Source organism: Orcinus orca, chromosome 2 (genome assembly GCF_937001465.1).
Source record: "Orcinus orca chromosome 2, mOrcOrc1.1, whole genome shotgun sequence".
Lineage (NCBI taxonomy): Eukaryota > Metazoa > Chordata > Mammalia > Artiodactyla > Delphinidae > Orcinus > Orcinus orca.
The window spans coordinates 199,006,505-199,028,602 of record NC_064560.1 but is presented as its reverse complement, the minus strand read 5'-3'; the positions used below and the strand labels follow the sequence as shown (position 1 = coordinate 199,028,602).

Below are 22,098 nucleotides of genomic sequence, written 5' to 3'. Positions count from 1 at the left end.
ACAAGATAGTACATAATTTAAGATTCCATTTATATAAAACTCTAGAAAATGCAAACTAACCTACAGTGACAGAAAGCAAATCAGCGGCTGCTTGGGGGAGGAGAGGAAGGTAGGAGGAGTCACAAAGAGGCATGAGGAAATCTGGGGGTGGGGGGTGATGAGTATATTCAGTATCTTGATTGTGGTGATAATTTCACAGGTGTATACATATGTCAGAACTAATCAAACTGTGACTTCCCTGGTGGTGCAGTGGTTAAGAATCCGCCTGCCAATGCAGAGGACACAGGTTCGAGCCCTGAGCCGGGAAGATCCCACATGCCACGGAGCAACTAAGCCCGTGCGCCACAACTACTGAGCCTGCGCTCTAGAGCCCACAACTACTAAAGTCCGCGTGCCTAGGGCCCGTGTGCCGCAACGAGAAGCTACTGCAATGAGAAGCCCGCACACCACAATGAAGAGTAGCCCCCACTCACCGCAACTAGAGAAAGCCTGCACGCAGCAACGAAGACCCAATGCAGCCAAAAATAAATAAATTAAAAAAAAAACTAATCAAACTGTACACTTTAAATATGACGTTTATGGAATGTCAATTATACCTCAATAAAGCTACTTTTTAATATTTTATTTATCAATTTATTTTGGCTGTACCAGGTCTTAGTTGCAGCACTTGGGATCTTAGTTACAGAGTGCAGGCCCTTAGTTGTGGCATGTGCACTTCTCAGTTGTAGCATGCATGTGGAATCTAGTTCCCCGACCAGGGATCGAACCCGGGCCCCCTGCATTGGGAACTCGGAGTCTTAACCACTGGACCACGAGGGAAGTCCCAATAAATCTTTTTTTAAAAAATACATTTATTTATTTATTTATTTTTGGCTGTGTTTGGTCTTCGTTGCTGCAAGCAGGGGCTACTCTTCGTTGCGGTGCGCAGGCTTCTCATCGCGGCGGCTTCTCTTGTTGTAGAGCACAGGCTCTAGGCACTCGCGCTTCAATAGCTGTGGCACATGGGCTTCAGTAGTTGTGGCTCATGGGCGCATGGGCTTGCTTGCTCCGTGGCATGTGGGATCTTCCCAGACCAGGACTCGAACCCATGTCCCCTGCACTGGCAGGAGGATTCCTAACCACTGAGCCACCAGGGAAGTCCCAATAAACCTATTTTTTTAATGCAACATGTGCATCATGTTTGAATGCTGATCTAAACAACTATTTAAAAAGAGACAACTGGAGATTTAATTATACTAAGGAACAAATATTAATTTTATTTAATTGTGCTACCTGTGGTTAGATTTTTTGTTGTTATTGTCGTTTTTTATATTTAAAGACTTAATTGTTTTAGAGCAGTTCTAAGTTTACAGCAAAATCAAGAGGAAATTACAGAGATTTCCCATATACTTTCTGCCCCTACACATGAATAGCTTCTCCCATTATCAACATCCCCACCAGAGTGGGACATTTGTTACCACTGACGAATCTATGTTGACACATCATAATCACACAAAGTCCATAGCACACTAGGGTTCACTTTTGGTGGTGTACACTCTATGAGTCTGGACAAACGTATAATGACGTGTATCCATTACTATGGTATCCTAGAGTATTTTCCCTGCCCTAAAAATCCTCTGTGTTCTGCCTAATCATTCCTCCTCCTCCTCTAACCTCTGGCAACCACTGATCTTTTTACTGTCTATGTAGTTTTGCTTTTTCCAGAATATCACATAGTTGAAAGAACACAGTATGACGCTAGACTGTCTGTATTTTAGGGATAACATACTTACAGATGGATAGGTAGGTAGGTCAAGACAGGCCTCATTGAGAAGGTAACACTTAACCAAAGATTTGTAAGAAGGAAAGGAGATAAAAGTCATAAAAGTAATACAAGAACCAGACTAAGTAGGTCTTGTAAGGTCGTTGTGAAGTCTTTCACTTTTACCCTAAATGAAACACGGGCCACTGTGAGGTTCTTAGCAGTAGAGAAACATACTGACTTACATTTTAACATGTGGAAGCAGAAGACTTACTAGAAGGCAACCTCAGTAATTAAAGTTATAGATGATGATGGCTTATAGGAGGACAGCTGCAGTGGAGGCAAGTAAGAAGCAATCATATTCTCCAAGCTAGCAGAGATGGTCTGTAGGCAGGGATACGAAAATGATATAGGCAGTTCCCACCCTCAATGGGCAGTGGCGAAGACGTAGAAGCTAATACTTACCTAAAGATAGAGAAGTACTACGACAGAAGTAAGTAACAAGGTACAACAGGAAGACAGACGAGGTGGACGCAACTTAGAGGAGAGATGGGAGAAGAGTCCATGATAATTCTCCATAAATGTTGCCTGAATTATTATGTGCAGGTATCTCAACCTCAAAACTGCTACATCCCCTATTCAGGGGATGGCACCACCAATCACCAAGTCACTTAAGCCAAAATCCTAGGAGCTGTCGACGCCTCCTTGTACCCCACATTAAATCTATCATTACAGTCTGTCTACTGTAACCGCTTTAGAGCTTTCCAACACAACCTCATTTCCCTCCTACCCCCACGGCATCCCCTCACCAGAACTTGACTCCATGAGGGCTGGTATGTCTAGTCTGTTCACAGTGCCTACAAAGGTGTCTGGCACATAGTACATGCTCATTTACAAGTTTCTAAATAAATAAGTGGTCTTCTCTACCTTCCGTTAATTCATTCCCACAAGCTCTCCTCATCACACCCAATGATCTTTCCAAACTGCAATCACATTCACAGCACTCTGTGGCTTAAAACTCTCCAGCCTTGCTCAATGAAGAGCAATGACTCCTAAGTGGGGCAGTGTAGCTTTAAAACACATGGTCAGTACGGCAGGTAGTATTTCACAAAAATATTACACTATTGCTTCCATAACACAAACATTAATGTGTTATTTTTAAGAGACATAAGTCTTAAACGGTTATTAAAGCTCATTTAATTTTGCACAGCAATGGGAATCACTGACAAATGGTTATTAAAAATCACTTAGGGCTTCCCTGGTGGTGCAGTGGTTGAGAGTCCGCCTGCTGATGCAAGGGATACGGGTTCGCGCCCCGGTCCGGGAAGATCCCACATTTCGCGGAGTGGCTGGGCCCGTGAGCCATGGCCACTGAGTCTGCGCATCCGGAGCCCGTGCTCCGCAACGGGAGAGGTCACAACAGTGAGAGGCCCGCATACAGCAAAAAAAAAAAAAAAAAAAAATCACTTAATTTTGCAGAGCAAAGGGAACCATTGAAAAAACGAAACAAGGACCTACAGAATGGGAGAAAATATCTGCAAGTGATGCGACCAACAAGGGGTTAATATCCAAAATATACAAACATCTCATACAACTCAGTATCAAAGAAAACCAAACAACCCAAGCAAAAAATGGGCAGAAGACCTGAATAGACATTTTTCCAAAGAAGACATACAGATGGCCAACAGGCACACGAAAAGATGCTCAACATCACTAATTATTAAAGAAATGCAAATCAAAACCACAGTGAGGTAACTCCTCACACCAGTCAGAATGATCAACAAAAAGTCTACAAACAACAAATGCTGGAGAGGGTAGACAGAAAAGGGAACCCTGGTGCACTGTTGGTGGGAATGTAAATTGGTGCAGCCACTATGGAAAACAGTATGGAGGGTCCTTAAAAAACTAAAAATAGAACCACCACATGATTCAGCAATTCCACTCCAGGGTATATCTCCAAAAGCACAGAAAACACTAATTCAAAAAGATACATGAAAAAAATATATATATATGCATCCAGTGTTCCTAGAAGCACTATTTACAATAGTCAACACTTGGAAGCAACCCAACTGCCCATCAACAGACAATATGATTAAGAAGATGTCAAACTCTCTCTCTCTCTCTCACACTCACACACACACACACACACACAGGAATATTACTCAGCCATAAACTATGAAATACTGCCATTTGCGGCAACTTGATGGACCTAGATAATATTATGCTTAGTGAAATAAATCAGACAGAGAAAGACACACTATAATATCACTTACATATGGAATCGAAAAAATAATACAAATGAATGTATATGAAAAACAGAGACAGACTCACAGATATAGAAAACAAACTCATGGTTACCAAAGGGGAGAGGGAAGGGGGGAGGGAAAAATTAGAGGTATGGAATTAACAGATACAAAATACTATATATAAAACAGATAAGCAACAAGGAGTTACTGAGAGCACAAAGCATTATAACCATTATCTTGTAACAACTCACAATGTAGTATAACGTGCAAAAATACTGAATCACTATGCTGTACACCTGAAACTAACACAATATTGTAAATCAACTATACTTTAATTAAAATATAATAGGGGTCTTCCCTGGGGGTGCAGTGGTTAAGAATCCGCTTGCCAATGCACGGGACACAGGTTCGAGCCCTGGTCCAGGAAGATCCCACATGCCACGGAGCAACTAAACCCGTGCGCCACAACTACTGAGCCTGAGGTCTAGAGCCCACAAGCCACAACTACTGAAGCCCATGTGCCTAGGGCCCGTGCTCCACAACAAGAGAAGCCACCGCAATGAGAAGCCCGCGCACTGCAATGAAGAATAGCCCCTGCTCGCCACAACTAGAGAAAGCCTGCGTGCAGCAACGAAGACCCAACGCAGCCAATAAATAAATAAATAAATAAATAAAATAGGGAGTCCCCTGGTTGCCTAGCGGTTAGGACTCCGCACTTTCACTGCTGTGGCCCAGATTCAAACCCTGGTCAGGGAACTGAGATCCCACAAGCCACACGACGTGGCCAAAAAATAAATAAAAACATTTAAACAACATTTAAAATAAATTCCAAATGGAGGATGACTGCTAGTTGAGTAGAGGGTTTCTTTGGGGGTGATAAAAACGAAATTAGACAGTGGTAACGGTTGTACAACTCTGTGAATATACTAAAAACTGCCAAACTGTACACTTAAATGAGAGTGAATTTTATGGTGCGTGAATTGTATCTTAGTAAAGCTATTATTTAAAAATAAAATAAGCTCCTTAGCTTGGCACACAAGGCCCTTGTGATCTGTCATGTGCCTACCTCTATAGTCTCACCTTCCACCACTTTCCTGATTGCTTCCCCAAGCCTCAATTATATCAAACTTCCTCAAAAATGTCACATCCTCTCTACCCACAGGATCTAAACATATGGATCCCTCAGCCTGGAGAGCTTCCCTTCATATGCCCTTCAAGACCTACCTAAGGATCACCTCGGGAAAGCCCTCCCATCCAATTTCAACCACCTCACCTCATCCCACCATGCCCCCAGGCTGTCAGAGCACAGGCATACTTTATCACACAGCACTCACGTACACCAGACGAGACATTTTATGACTACTGGATATAGTAAGTATTCAATAAATAAGTCTAATATACAACTTCATTTTCTGTAATGTGGAAAAGCAAATTTACTAAACTTTAGCCAAAAAAGTTTTTTTTGGCTAAAGCAAAGATGACAAAAATCTTACAATTATAGGGACTTCCCTGGTGGCCCACTGGTTAAGAATCCGCCTACCAATGCAGGGAACACAGGTTCGAGCCCTGGTCCAGGAAGATCCCACATGCTGCGGAGCAACTAAGCCCGTGAGCCACAACTACTGAGCCCACGTGCCACAACTACTGAAGCCTGCGCGCCTAGAGCCTGTGCTCCGCAACAAGAGAAGCCACCGCAATGAGAAGCCCGTGCACCACAACAAAGAGTAGCCCCCATTCGCTGCAGCTAGAGAAAGCCTGCACGTGGCAACGAAGACCCAACGCAGCCAGAAATTAAAAAATACAATAAGTAAAAAAAAAAATCTTACAATTATTAAACCTGGTTGCCAGACATACAGGACTCATTAATATTTCTATTGTTTTCTACATGTTCAAATTATTCATAAGCAAAAAAGCAAACTCATTAATGTTTAGGAAAACTATGTAAGTGTAAAATTCTGTAACAGAGAGAAAAATTAGTGTTCTTAGACCACCATACGTAAAAGGAGTCCATCGTTTTCACACACGAGTTCCTAAAAGTATGTACAAAAGTGCAATGTGTAAAAAGCAAGACAACAGATGTGTCAGAGGGGAATTACGTTCCTGAAAAGCTAAAGCTAAAAAACACCTAATTACATCTCATCTTACTTTTTCCAGAGCATAATTCCAATTTCATACATGTTCTTAAATTGGTTTTTTCCTTCACAATTAAACACAGTCCACCAATGAATGTGTCTAATTGAGGCAAAGGTTGCATGCTTATAGAATGCCTAATGATTATTAGCTTTGTGTTAACTGCATTAAAGTCTGCAGAACTTAAACTTCAAATCACTGGTATCAACACTTTCACTTTGCTACTGCTACTTGTTCTTAATAAGATAGAAAGTGTGGTTTCAAAACTTTTTTACAGCAATACAACTCTTACTTTAAAAATGATCTAGAAACTTAAAATGCAAAACTAAATAAAAGCTCAGCTACCCCAGCTTCTACCCCGCTTTAGCAGGGTGAGGGGCCTGCATGCCCACCCCCAACCTCTCTGCTCCACTAACAATACTGTACAAAAATGGCAATGCCATGGAAACTGACCCATTGCCAAGCAAGCAGAACACCAGCAAGGACTCAAAATGATAGTTCATCAGTTATATAAAACCCTAATTCAGTTTAGGAGGATCAATATATGGCATATGAAAGCGCCAGATGTTCAAAATCTAAAAGGCATCGAGCTGAAAATGACTAGGAAACAATAAAAATTCTGTAAGAAGTGCTTCAAAAGGAACACACACACAAATACTTACTACATCTCAGCAAGATGGAAGCCTAAGACAGTCCAAGAATGAGATATTTCCTAAATTATACTTTTCAAAGAGAAAAGTATACTTTTCTCTGAAAAAGTATACTTTTCTCTGAAAAAGTATTAGTTCTTATTAGAACGAATACTTTTTAAATAATATATTTTATAAAGAATAGTGAACTCAAAAAAAAAAATCCTGCTTTGGAAAATTCTGGCTAGAATCATCAGATTTCAATGAGTAGGCAGACTAAGCACTCTATCATGAACACTGAAATGAACAGTGGCTATATGAAAACATAAAATTTGATATTCTGGTTTCTAAAAGCATTATTATTATTCTATTTACAGAATGCTTCCATGAACATAAACCCCAAACTTAAAAGTTTAAAAGCCACAACAAGCCAAAGCAATTTGCAGAAGAAACAACAAAGCTGAGGGTTATCATGTTCCCTGATTTCAAACTACATTACAAAGCTACAGTAATCAAAAGAGTATGGTACTGGCCCCAAAACAGGGACACAGATAAATGGAACAGAATAGAGAGCCCAGAAATAAGCCTACATTTATACAATCAATTAATCCACAACAAAGGAGACAAGAATATGCAATACGGAAAAGACAGCCTCTTCAATAAATGGTGTTGGAAAAATCATGCAGCTACATGCAAAAGAATCAAACTGGACCACTTTCTCACACCACATACAAAAATAAACTCAAAAATGGATTAAAGACTTAAATGTAAGACCTGAAACCATACAACTCCTAGAAAAAAATACAGGCAGTACACTCTGGTTGCCAGAAGGGATGGGGTGGGGGGTGGGTGAAATAGGTAACAGGGATTAACAGGTACAAACCTCCAGTCATGGGGATGTAATATACAGCATAAGGAATATGGTCAATAATATTGTAATAACTTTGTATGGGGAAAGATGGTTACTAGACTTATCCTGGTGATCATTTCATAATGTGTGCAAATATCAAATCATTATGTAGTATACGTGAAACTAACATAACATTGTACATTAACTATATTTCAATTAAAAAAAAAAAAAAGCCTTAACAGCTTCAAGAAGAAACGAAATAGATTAGGGGTAAATGATAACATGTAAATGTATACTAATGTTTTCTTTAAAAAAGGAAATATAACCAATTCCTCTACTTTTCTTTTTTAAAAAATCTAGACTTCTGCTTCCAGCCAAGGTGGGGTGACATGAACCAGATTTACGCTGTCATTATGAACAACTAAAAACGAACATACAAAGCAACAGTCTTCAAGACACTGGACACCAAGCAACAGAGTACAACGATCCCTGAGAGATAGGAAACGAACGAAGTAAATCCTACAACTGTCCCAGTTTATTGCCTGGAGAGAGTTTCCAACTGGCAGCACAGGGAGAGAGAACCCAGGGAAAGTCAGGCAATCTCCCCAAGTTTAGGAGGCAAACTTAGGCCAAGGAAGCCAGGGCAGCTAGAGTTTGTAGGGCAGGACACCAGAAAAGAGAGAGCTGCACAGAAAGAGAACTCCAGAGATCTCCTCTTTGTGTATTCAGCATAGTACTGATCAGCACATGCCTCTGAAGAAAATACTTGAGGTATCTGAATAAAGAACTAGTCAAAAGAATAAAAAGAATAATCCATGAGGCTCACACAGGGCCAAGAAGAGTGCCTATTCCCAACAGCCAGAGTGGAAAACCTCAGAATTAAAGGACTATTGGGTAGAGTAAGTACTCAGAAGGGTTTTGGCTCAGTAGTGGGAAATAATTAGCCCTAGACTAAATGCTGCTCTGATCCCACCTAACAAAGCTTAAAAGCAAGATCTGAAATGAACAAACCATGTCTAAGGAACTTAACCATGTTCCAGAACAAAGCGCAAGAATATTTATAGGAATATAGATACCCAGCATCCAAAGTAAAATTCATAATGTCTGGCATCCAAACAAAAATTACCAAACAAGCAAAGAAACAGGAAAAGACAACCCATAATGAGGAAGAAAATCAATCAGTTGACACCAACTCAGAAATGAGGTGGATGGGAGAATTAGTAGACCAGGGCATTAAAACAATTACAACTGTACTGCAAAGTGTTTGAGAAGTTTGAGGCAAGGCTAGGTATGCTCAGGAGACATGAGATACATTTAAAAAGCCCAAATCACACCTGAAACTATCACAACACTGTTAGTCAATTACACTTCAATAAAAAAATGAAAAATTTTTTAAAAGACCCAAATCAAACTTCTAGATATGAAACCTGGAAGATGAAAAAAATACATGTATTAACAGCACATTAGACGCTACAAAAGAAAGACTGGCAAACTTAAAGATATAGCAATAGAAAGCATTCAAAATGAAAGAGAGGGGCTTCCCTGGCAGTGCAGTGGTTAAGAATCTGCCTGCCAGCGGGCAACATGGGTTTGAGCCCTGGCCCGGGAAGATCCCACATGCTGCGGAGTAACTAAGCCCACGCGCCACAACTACTGAAGCCCGCACACCTAGAGCCTGTGCTCCGCAACAAGAGAAGCCACCACAATGAGAAGCCTGCACACTGCAGTGAAGAGTAGCCCCAGCTCGCTGCAACTAGAGAAAAGCCCGTGCGCAGCAACAAAGACCCTACGCAACCAAAAATAAATAAAATAAACAAATTTATTTTACAAAAAGAAAGAAAAAGACTGAACAGAGCATCAGTAAGCAGTGGGACTTCAAACAGCCTAATATATGCACACCTGTGTATGTGTAAATATGTATAGTTTATGTCAATTAAACCTCAATAAAGCTGTTTTAAAAACCTAACCTTTTCAGGGCTTCCCTGGTGGCAAAGTAGCTAAGAATCCACCTGCCAATGCAGGCGACACAGGTTCGAGTCCTGGTCCGGAAGGATCCCACATGCCGCAGAGCAACTAAGCCCATGCTCCACAACTGCTGAGCCTGCGCTATAGAGCCCAAGAGCCACAACTACTGAGCCCTCGTGCCACAACTACTGAAGCCCACGCGCCGCAACTACTGAGCCTACATGCCGCAACTACTGAAGCCTGCGTGCCTAGAGCCCTTGCTCCGCAACAAGAGAAGCCATCACAATGAGAAGCCCGCGTACCGCAATGAAGAGTAGCCCCCGCTCACCACGACTAAAGAAAGCCCGTGCAGCAAGAAGACCCAACGCAGCCATAAATAAATAAATGAAAATAAAGATCCCTTTAAAAAAAAAAAAAAAAGGCTGAGCCTTCATATTGTTGATTTTTTAAGTCCTACATTTATCTTCAATATAGCCTTATATCTTAATCATCCTTTTGGTTTAATTAGGTACTAAATAACCACCTCAAAAAACAAACCTCTCCAAGCTTTCAATTTCTACTTGCTTTCTCAAGAAGCCTGTTTTGAATACCTTAATAGCAATATTTTAACAAACACTCCACTAGAGGAATTCAGTACACAGCCATCATAATATTTATCGGCTGTTCCAATATCACATTTCATCATGCACCTTGATTAAAGGGGCAAAACTACTGAACTAATTATAAAAAACAAAGCTTTCATCAGAACCTCTAGATCAGTGCTGTCCAACAGCACTTTCTGGGATAATGGAAATGTCCTACTCGGCGCCGTCCAATACAGCAGCCAATAGCTACATACTTGAAATGTAGCTAGTGTGACAACTGAATTTTTAATTTTATTTGATTTTAATAAATTTAAATTTAAATAATTATAGATCGGGGCTTCCCTGGTGGCGCAGTGGTTGCGAGTCCGCCTGCTGATGCAGGGGACGCGGGTTCGTGCCCCGGTCTGGGAAGATCCCACATGCCGCGGAGCGGCTGGGCCCGTGAGCCATGGCCGCTGAGCCTGCGCGTCAGGAGCCTGTGCTCCGCAACGGGAGAGGCCACAACAGTGAGAGGCCCGCGTACCGCAAAAAAAAAAAAAAATTATAATCACTAGTGGCTATATTACTGGACAGCACAGCTCAAGACAATTTAAAAGAAAATCTAGATTGAAATTCTTAAGAAAGATTAGCATTTTCAAAATAATTTTTTAACATTTACAGCTTATATATATTAATTTTTAAATTAATAAACATTATAAAATCATAAACACAGAAAAACTCCTATTTTTAAGGCTTGGCTCAAAGGACCACTTCACCTAAAACTTCTTCCTGGTTTCTTCAATGCCCCTCCTCAACCCCAGGGTCAGGTGACCCCGCCTCACCATGCCTCACAGCACCCTCTGTGTGCTCTCATCAGTGATGGGGTGGGGGGGGGTGGGAAAGGGGAAGTAGACGCTTAAGGGAGATGAGGTTTTCTCTTGGGATGATGAAAACACTTTGGAACTAGATGGTGTGGGTGGTGGGTGCACACAATGTAAATGTACTAAATGCCACTGAATTCTTCACGTTAAAATGGTTAATTTTATGTCATATGAATTCACCTTGATAAAAATAAATTTTTAAGAATGCATCTAAGATGTGTATCTCTAATTCATACAAATTCATTACTAAAAAGGCACAGAAAACAGGGAAAACCAGCTTTTAAATGCAACTTTAAAGCTCATTTTTTCCCTTGGGTTTCCATTTTTTAACTAAACTTGGTGCTTAATTATCAACTGTCCATTACAAAATGCCTATTCAAGGTAAGTCAGTCAGTGCACACAAATGTTATTAAATGCAGAACCACATTCAGCTACATCAAATGAGAAGAGAAACCTTTAGATATTTAAACCGAATTGGTGGCTCAAAAAACTAAGAAAGCAGAAGCACATGACACCACCAAGACTTTATGGAACCGAGTAAGACCAGACTAGCCAAGTACTTACCCTACTCTTCTTACCATCCTGATCGCCCTATATCCACACTAAGTCTGAAAGCAGAACTAGCCCAAGCCCAGAAGCTTCTATGTCAGTAAAGCAGGATCTGCAATCTTCAGTAAGATTATGTATGTGTGTAAAACAGCACAGTTTAAGTGAACAGAATGTTTAACCAACGCCCAAAATTTTAATTAACCTTTTCAGGCATAAATAGGGCCATCAGGTAGTATTTCTTAGTCACTAGATGAAACTGCTGAAAAGGATAACCATGGCCAAACTTGAGGAGCAGAGACTCACCCAAGTGCCCTCGGTAAATGTACAAGGCAAACCTTGGGGTTCTGGGCAGACAAAAACTAGTCCTTAGTTAACTTACACTATGATCAAATCAAACATGGCAAACTTCACAAACAGAATAAAGCTTACAATTTTCTTTAAGTATACTCTGGTCTTTGAAAAATAGAATACAATTCACCAATATATACTTTGGGGATTTTGGGGGAGGCAGGGCAGGGTTAGTTTGGTTTTTGTTTTTTTGATGGGGGAGGAAGGATGGGAATAATATGCAAGGGAGGAAAATTAGTTGTTGAACAACACTAACCAGATAGCTGTATGGGTGAAACTAAGGGGTTTTTTTAAAATGCTCTCTTAGATATTGTAATTTGTGTATCTTTTCACACTTTATTAAGACCTGGTTCTTAAATTCATTCCACAGCTCAAGTTCAGTGCGAATCTGCAGAAAAACATATGGGGGGGATAGATATTTAAAAGTTATACTCAACTGTTAAACTAAAGGGTAACCAAAATAACAGGGTCCATTGTAACCTTATGTCATCCAATCGCAAGAAATCGCTCCCCTCAAAAAAAACAATTGTATTTTACACTCTGAAAATGACTATTTTGACATACATGGAGTAAAGCAATTCATTCCAATTTGCCCCAGTCAACCAAGCCAGATACCTCCCATTTCATTTGTGTTTTCACTTCCAGAAAGAGGGGGAATGTAATTGGACATGAAGCAGGCTCTGGCAACCCTAAACATAAAACTCCACAATACCTGGGACCACATGGAAATGACTAAGCAATTGATCCAATAAAGTATTGCTCCTAAGTGTTTTTTCTTAAAGAGGATTTCTGGCTGGCTCTCCCTGAAATACACTAGATAGAAATCTGACAGCAACTTACACTTAATGCGATCTTGGTGTTTTTCCTTTCTTAGTGACATATAAAATAATGGTGCTTCCGACAACAGCTGGCATCTTAGAATGGGTTACCTTGGGCAAGTTACTAGGTTGAACCATAACAATCAGCCTCTCCATGCCTCTGTTTCCTCAGATGGAAAATGGTGATAACAACTTTACCTGATATGACTGTTTTGATCGTTGTGTTAAATCATTAATAGGTATAAAGTGTTCAAACCAGTCTGGCACACAGCCAGCACTACACTAACCTGGCACTGACAAATCATTCCTTCAAGGGTCTTCTATTAGCTGCACCTCCCCATGCACACACTCGCCCACTCGCTTATCATCAGTGACAAACCCATAAGACAGCTGAATTTGGTTTTAGTCCACAGCACGTTAACCTGTTATAGGAAACTAACTGACCATCGTGGAAACTAAAGCTGTAACTTTAACCTCTAACTGGTATGCTGTTATAACTAGATGCTGGACAGAAATTAAATCAGAGCTTTTCAAGTCATCTGGTACTGAAATTTAGGTCAATCGGTTAATAATTAGTACACCAAATGAACTGAATAAAGTTGAAACATAACAAAAAAAGATGTGTCAATTCTCAGTGACATTCATCTTAAACCAGGAGTCCTAGTGACAATTATTATAGGAGCTATGTACCAAGTCCAGTCTCTGAGCAGAAACATATCCAACCAGGGATATATTTTTATTCCTTCCTGAAAAGAAACTCAATCAACCCCCATACTAGAGAGAAAACAAAAAACTCTACATATGTAACCCTAATAAAGGATCAGTATCCAAATATATAAAGAACTCCCACAAATCAGTAAGAAAAAGAACACCCTACAGAAAAAGAGCAGAAGGTATATTCACAGAAGGAAACCAAGTAGCCAAAAAAACATAATAAAAGCACACTTAACCTCACCAGTAATTTAGAAAAATGCCAACATAAACCACAAAAAGACAGTACTGCAAAAAGTTAATAAACCTAACACCTTAGTGAAAATTGGGTGAAGGAAAGGAATTTTCTGTGCCTGTTAGTGGCAATGTACTTGTTTGGAAAACACCAAAGCAAATGAATATGCACAAATAATTCCATTTACAAAAAGACTTTGACAATAACAAAACATATTGCTTTTCACACATAAGTACGTACTGAAGTACAAAAACACACATGGGCATTCTGCCGGCCTTGAGAGCGTGCCACTCAGATCTCCCTTCAAGAGAGAAAGAGCTGAGAGAAGTGTAATTAGCTGACAGCCCCAGCTGCCCAGCACCTTTGGGGTCCACTGCAGCATTCATAGCAACGCCAGGCCAACGACTGAACACAGCCGGCATTCTAGGGCAGGCCCTTTCCTGCCTAATGCACTCTAACAATCTGTGCTCTGGCTGCACTGCAATCTGAGGCTCCCGGGTCCAATAATCAATCATCCTTCTTTCTGTTTTCCTTCACAGGTGTCACACCTGCACCCATTCTGAAGGCTTTGCCACCTAACCTTCTTCCTCTCCTCTCTATCTTCACAGGCATTTACCCCTGTGACACTCTTGCACGGCTAATTCTATCTTGGCATCTGCTTCATAGAGGATGCAAACTACCACAGGGATAACAAAAATCAACTTCCAATTAGTGAAGGCAGGAGTGGAAGAATTAGCCTCTACCTGCACCTGACGCAAATATGCCCTAATATCAACAGTGTTTAATCACAGTGGTGGGCATGTAACTGTAGATATTCTTTTTTATTTGAATGGGTTTTTAAAATAACTCTATCTTTACAATGCTATCCTACCTTATGATAATTTGCAAAGACATTCCAACATCTAACCACTATCTAATCACTTCAATTTTAGGAATTTAACTCTTACTCCTGGTTCTAAAATCATGCACCCGTATTACCGTTCCCAATTATTGTATGCAGTAACAATGCTCTAAAACATTAAGTCTACCTGGCTTCATTGGCCTCAAGTCTACCTGGAGATACGTTTAATGACTGAAAGACAAATACAAGTCACTTTGTCTCCGCAGGCCTTACTTTCCTCATCTAGAACACAGGAAGGCTGGACTGGGCGGACACTACAATTTTCTCTCTCATTACTCCAAGGAAGGGAAAATCCAGAAATTTCAAAGAATTATGTCTACTGTGCGATTTTTACTAAGATCATCATCTTTAAAGAATTTGACTAATTTGAAAAAAAATAGTTTTAGGGTTTACTGTCAACATTTCATTTAAATGACATTTTAATGTTATTTTAAAATATGTCTCAAACATTTTAGCAAAACACCTTTTGTCACCTTAAACCATTCTATTTTTTAAATACTTTTTTTAAAATCAACAACAGAAAACATAAAGCTCAACCAGAAGACAGATATATGTACTAGAAGAATTTCCATAACACAAAACAGAAGGAATTGTTAAATTACAATTATTACCCCTTATCATTTCTAGGGTCACAAATATTTTCCATAATTGCTATTTAAAGCTGTAGGAATTAACTCACTCCAAATCACTGAATCAGCATTCAATCCCCAATTCCTACCTTATTCAAACTTTTACTGTGCTGCTACAGACTCCCTCCACAAAAGGGATTTCCAGTTCTGTTTTAAATATAAAAACCAATACAAGCCTTATTTCTTACTTTTACATTATGCATGGAACCTCTAAAGAAAGGCTCAGAAGAAAGTGAGAGCTAAATTACAAATTAATTACAACAATCTATATAGCAGAGAGTAAAATATAAAAAGTAAAATAGACTGGGGGAGAATACAGTAACTTGGATAGACTCTAATGTTTCATCTCCAAAGACTAAGAAGTTAGTTGCAACTAAATTGCCCCATAGAACTTTATAACACCAAGGAAAATAGCTTTTTAAGAGTAAGCCTAAATTTCTTCAGTACCAAGGACTTTCAACACTGCTTTTAAAACAGCTCTGCTCTGATCAGCCTCAACCAGCTAACCTTTGAATCACACTCATCACCCACAGAAGGGAACATTGTGGCAGAAGAACCTCACCTCGAAAACATTAACTCTCAAAGACAAGAACTTGAAAGTTTAGAGCAAAAACTCCCTAACTCAGAACACAGTTAATGTGTACTTCACTTTGGCCCAGGGATGGATTCAAGGTCTCTTTTGTACTATCCAGAAACTTGATCTGAACAGGTTTACCTATCCTCTCTGGATCTCAGTGTACTTTTCTGCTATATAAAAGTATTGGACTAGTTCTCCCTCTTCCAGGAAAGAATATTTACCTAAATTGCAGCAGGTAACTTAAAAGTAATCTTCTTCAACTATCACAGTGCATGATTCACATTCAAATCTACAGCTTCATTATAATTCAGTCTTACCTCTGCAGTAAAGCAGGCAATGCGGGGACCACTGCTTGGCAACTGAAGTCCCACAAACGATAATTAGAATAAGATAGCAGACAATGTTTACTTAACACTCACTGTGCCAAGCACTGCGCTGGACATTTTACATGTATTAGCTCAGTTAATTTCTTCTCTTGAGGAAGAAGTTCCACTACCTCTACTTCACAGATGAAAGCAAAAATAAAGTAACTTGCCCAGGGGCAACACACAGTTGTTAAGAGGCACTGCCAAGATCTGAACTTGGGTTTGACGATTCTCATAGCCCAAGCTCTCACAGTCTACTCTATACTGCTTCTGAAAGAAGCCGGAAATTAAAAAGATGACTATAACTGACACAATCACAGGCCACAAGTGAGGGAAAGATCCCTGATTCATAATGGAGGGAACTGAGGCTCCAGAGATAAAATGACCAGCTCGACCTTAAACCACCTTCTTAACCACAGAGACAGGGCATTCAGCCTCCCGACAACCAGTTTTAAGTGTCTCCTACTTCACTACATCATGAAGGTGATCACTCACAGGGTTTATCATTACCCTGACCTCTCATTTGGGTAAACACTACCTCAAAGTACATCCACATCACAAAGCATTCACTGTAACTTATGAATTTTGGGGTATCTTTAAAATTGATTTTTACAATGAAACTAAAGTATAGCAAATAATGTGTTCAAAGAGGTACCTAGAACCACCAGTAAGAAGAAATGAAAAGCAGGTCTAGACACCCTGTTCAGAAAAATTATTCCACGTTAAAGCATAACACATTTTATTAATACAAGTCAACTCTGAAGTGACAGTTGAGCCAATGACAACCACAAATTTTCTAATCTGATTAAATATACTGGATTCAATGTTCCAAATACAGGGTGCATGTTTAAAGGGCTATTACCTCAAAAATATTTACCATTAACATTTCCTCTTCTGTAAGAGTCTTAGTTTTACTATTAGTGAACTGTGATACTGAAAACCAGCACAGACAGAAGTTGACAGTAATAACACATGCTGGGACTTCCCTGGAGGCACAGTGGTTAAGAATCCGCCTGCCAATGCAGGGGACGCAGGTTCAAGCCCTGGTCCAGGAAGATCTCACATGCCACGGGGCAACTAAGCCTGTGTGCCACAACTACTGAGCCTGCATGCTGCAACTACTGAAGCCCGTGCGCTTAGATGTAGCCTGTGCTCCGCAACGAGAAGCCACCACAATGAGTAGCCCCCACTCACCACAACTAAAGAAAGTCTGCATGCAGCAACGAAGACCCAACACAGCCAAAAATAAATAAATTTTTTAAAAAATAAAAAATAAAAATAAATAAAAGAAACCAAAGACGACTCAGCATACACTACGGCACTGAGTATGGAAAGACGGTCTGGACCCCACATGAGAACAAAGACTAAGGTAAAGATATGGAACTGCATTCTGGTCTTGTTTTTAAATCTAACTGATAAAACTTGTTCCATCATTATAAACAAAGATGTTATTTTAACTACCAAGTTCTGATCCAGTGATCCAGTTTAGGTCTTCGTTAGATAATAAGAACTGAATCAGCATTTTAGGATGGCAGTGCTCTATCCACTTCACTCACTACTTGTGAGGGATGACAAATCTTCTTTGGGCTATACAGGGAGTATCAGGTGGATCTAGTTTCAACCATTCGCTTTTAAAGCTAAATAGGGTCAAGTTGGGATACTGTGGGTAAATAAAATCTGACCTTAAAAAAAATTAAAATCAACTTCTTCCACTCATACATCTTTACAGAGATAGTTTTTTAAAAAATCAGTTTCCTGGGCTTCCCTGGTGGCACAGTGGTTGAGAGTCCGCCTGCCGATGCAGGGGACACGGGTTCGTGTCCCGGTTTGGGAAGATCCCACATGCCGCGGAGCGGCTGCGCCCGTGAGCCATGGCCGCTGAGCCTGCGCGTCCGGAGCCTGTGCTCCGCAGCGGGAGAGGCCACAACAGTGAGAGGCCTGCGTACCGCAAAAAAAAAAAAAAAAAAAAATCAGTTTCCTGATGAGTTTCACACTTACCGGTCTGTTCAAATTTGTAAAAATAAATAAATAAATAAACAAACAAATATTCAAAACTCAGGCAGGGAAAAAAAAAACTAACAATCACAATCTCAATTCCATATTATTCCTAACTTGTACTCATGGAAGGAAAGTGTCTTAAGTCTAAAGACCGAAAAAAAAATTTTTTGCCATGAAACAAAATCGTTGTATCATTTCTATTCCAAAATGGAAGTCTCCCCGTCCCTTAGATTGTTTTTAAAATCAATTAATTAATTAATTATATTTTTGGCTGCGTTGGGTCTTCGTTGCAATGCACCGGCTTCTCATTGCAGTGGCTTCTCTTGTTGCAGAGCACGGGCTCTAGGCGCGAGGGCTTCAGTAGTTGTGGCTCACAGGCTCTAGAGCACAGGCTCAGTAGTTGCGGTGCACGGGCTTAGCTGCTCCACAGCATGTGGGATCTTCCCGGACCAGGGCTTGAACCTATGTCCCCTGCATTGGCAGGCGGATTCTTAACCACTGCGCCACCAGGGAAGCCCCGTCCCTTAGGTGTTTTTTTTTTTTTTCTTAGATTTTAAGTTAAATGAGAACACACCTAAAAAAATAAATCAGTAGGAAACAGTAAAGTCCTACAATTTCCAGCCATACCTAGGAATTCATCCCACTGCTCAGATTGGCAAAACAGGGTTTCAAATTATTTCATACCAGTTGGATTCCTTTCCAGATTAAAACAAACACAAAATACGAAATGTTAATGCCAAGACCCAATCAACTGGCAGCAAGACCATGCAGCAAAACATTTACAGTGTTTTACTTTTTAGAATGGCTGGTCTCTAGCAAATTTATGCTTGCATCTATTCCATCGAAACTGCAAGGACAGCTCAAAATATGATCCTATTACATGTGCTGTTTCAAAGAGAACAACTCCAAAGAAATCAGGCTCATTCCTAACAATGCTGAGCTAGACATCAATATTTAGAAGAATGTCAGAATTCTAATTCTTGCTGTTGCCATCAAATATGCCCTTTTCTTTAGTCACATCCAACATATTTGAATAAAGCTTTCAAAACAAACATAAACAAAATATACCAAAAAACTGACCAACTTACTAAAACTAAAATATACAAGTTGATTTTTTTAAATATGTGGGGGAAACTTGGTGACAAGCTTTGCTTTATGTTCTGTGTATTAAAACAAAGATGGACTTGACCTACAAAATGAAGATAGGGTCAACTGTAACCAAAAAACAGTATGCTTCCCCTGGTGGCCAACCATGGAATGGAGAAGGCATGCACAGAAGAGAAAAAGCCTTGTCTCGGAGTTCCATCCTGTCACTCTTATAAATGAGAAGTGACTACCAAAAAAGGAAGACGCGGGGGAAGGGGAAACTATCAAAAAGACTAACATAAGTTAAAAGGAATACAAACCTGGGCGGTAGACTACATATACTTTAAGAGATTTAAATCATCAACAGACTAAAATGTAGAAGGCAAATACGGGAAAGGTCATTTATTTCCAGAATGCCCAAGAGCTCACTCAGGGATCCCTATGTATTTTCACTTCCAACACCCAGAGTTTCATACCTAAATAACAGCTTAAGAGCAATCGCCTTTTTCAAGGGCTAGATCCTTCCAATTTTCTGCAGTCTTGTTTCCAAGGAAAAGCATTTATGCATTTATCTTCTCAAACTCGTGGTATAACCTACATAGAGAACCTTCAGTTCTAAAGCCCTCCAACCAGGAGGACTGTTAACTCCAGTTCCACAAGGTTCTCTTTTGAGTTTTATTTCTGAAAGAAAACCCACGTCCTTTCAAACATTTTCCATGCCAACAATCTTTTAAAGATAATCTTATACGGAGACAGGCTAGAATCTCACTGACGAATTCCTTTGTCTGATTGGATTTTTCTGGTACTTTAAATCTGCTTCCACACAGAAGAGCAGCAAGAGTAGCAAATGTTCCAAGCTAGGGGGTAGGGATTTCTTGGAGGCGGACATCATTTGTTAGGCTAAAGCTTCTGAAGGTTCTAATCTTTCACAACCCGTTCCTTAAAAAAAAAAAAAAAGCGGGGGCGGGGGGGGAATACACACACATTTACAAATAGGTCCTAAAATCAAACTGCCACCAGCCAGTCTCTCTTCCCCGGGCAGGCGCCCTCTGGGAAGCACACTTCTTTTATTAACTGGTTTTGGGAGATCTCAAGACGGGAGGGGAGTCGGGGCCAGGCAGGAGTCCAGGGGCGGGCAGGACGAGGAAAGGGCATGCGGGGCAACCCTCCGCAGGGGAGAAACGGGTCCGAGGACGTCCCAAGCCCAGGCGCTCGCAGGACACTAACTCTCCGGCGCGGCCGCCCCTGCCCGGCCCCGGCGCGGCTCGTGCCGACCCGGGGACGCCGGAGCCCCCGGGCCAGGTGGCCAGGTGTGGCTGCGCGCCGCCGCCGCCTCCAATCCGACCCGCCGCGGCGACCGGGGCCTCCCCAGGGGCAGGCACGCCAGCAGGACACCCTTGCGCGGGTGTCTCCCCGCGGACAGCAGGACCCACACAGGCAAAAAGAAAGTTGTCCGAGGCCGTCCGCCCCCTCGGGTCGCCGGCCGGCCGGGCTGGGGCGCTACTCACCGGGGTCGAAGTCGGGCACCACCGCCTGGTACTGGGGTCCGACCCGCATGCCGCCGCCACCTGCGGGGAAGCAGAGAGGAGGTCAGCGGGCGGGCGGGCGAGCGGGCGAGCGGGCGGGGGCGGCGCGGGCGGCTGCCACTTACCGTGTTCCTCGTCGCTGGACGAGCCCGAGCTGCCTTCCTCCCAGGAGTTGCTGCTGCTGTTGCCATTGGGCGCCGCCGCCGCCAAACTTTTATTCTGCCCATTATTGGGGGCGGCGGCGGCCGAGGCGGAGGCGCCGGTGGCCGAGGAGGCGGCTGCGGCCGAGGAGGCGGCGGCGGAGGCGGAGGCGGCCGAGGCGGCGGCGGCCGAGGCGGCCGCGTTGGCCGCGTTGTTCCTCCCTCTCCGCTTCCCTGAGACCTCGGGGCCCTTCTCCACCATGGCCGGCATCGGCGGGGGCCCGGACCGGGCGAAAGTGGCGGGGACCCGCGGCTCCTGAGGAGGTGGCGCCGGGCCGGGGGAGGGAGTGAGAGCGGGCGCGGAGGCGGGCGGGCGCGGCCGGAGCTCGCGGGCGCGAGTTGGGGCTGGGGCGGCCCTAGCGGGCGGAGAGCGGAGCCGCTTCAAGCCCCCAGCGCCGAGCGGAGCGCAACTTTCGCTCTCATCGCCGCCCGCACTTCACTGGCACTAACTACTCCAGGAGCAGCGAGCGGGAGGGGAGGGGGGCGGGGCCTGGGCGAGCGGGGGAAGCCGCGCGCAGCCCAACCCGGCGCGGGGTGGCTCCGCCCCCGGCGTGCTCCCATTGGCTCTTGTGGGATTTGGACGGCGAGCGGCAGCCAGATTGGCGCCGCGTACCAGTCTGTCCAAGGGGCCGGGGCGGGAGAGCGGGGAGGGGGAGGCTCCGGGCTTCCGTTGGTCAGGTTCGGTTGACGCGTATCGCCCGCTGTACGTGGTTTGAGGTTTGCAATCTCTCTACGCCCCATGATCCATCTCTCTAGGCAATAGCGAGGAGTTAGCTGTCCTCCCCGCCCCCTCCTTCTGCCGGTCCCCCCCTTCACCTGAGCGCGCCCCCCGCGGCCTCTGCCCCCACGTTCCCCGAAGGGCTCCACTGAGGATCCCATCGGTTTCAAAAAGTAAAATATACGCGACACGAGAACAGAAATTGAACGCAAGGTTGGGACTACTTTCCCCCTCGCGCGGAGGATTACATCTCACAGTTTGAATGGGTTCTATACAAAGAGGGGAAACTAATTGGAAGAAACTAATTGCGCCCCCACCTTTCCCAAGGGATTTGGGGGTTACTCAGCGCCGGGGGAAGCCTGGTGCAGGGGACAGGCTTCCCAGGTGACAGTCACCCCCGGAGCAGAAGAAAGCAGTGTAGGAGCTCAGGGG

The 22,098-nt window shown here is 42.6% G+C and overlaps 1 protein-coding gene across 3 annotated transcripts in view; it reads right to left on the bottom strand.

Annotated features, from left to right (window-relative positions):
- Window positions 1-21,413, bottom strand: part of RCOR1 (REST corepressor 1) — a 119,123-nt gene extending 97,710 nt beyond the window's left edge. For 2 of the 3 annotated variants that reach the window (XM_033420624.2, XM_004262420.3), the window contains exons 1-2: window positions 20,874-21,412; window positions 20,731-20,790 (exon numbers count right to left, since the gene is read on the bottom strand). In XM_033420624.2, the coding sequence (XP_033276515.1) occupies window positions 20,731-20,790; window positions 20,874-21,159 (346 nt within the window). In that variant the 5' untranslated portion in view covers window positions 21,160-21,412. Of the gene's footprint in view, window positions 1-20,730; window positions 20,791-20,873 lie in introns of all 3 variants that reach the window. The other variant, XM_049706347.1, reaches the window with a different exon arrangement.
- Between the last annotated feature and the right edge of the window lie 685 nt (window positions 21,414-22,098).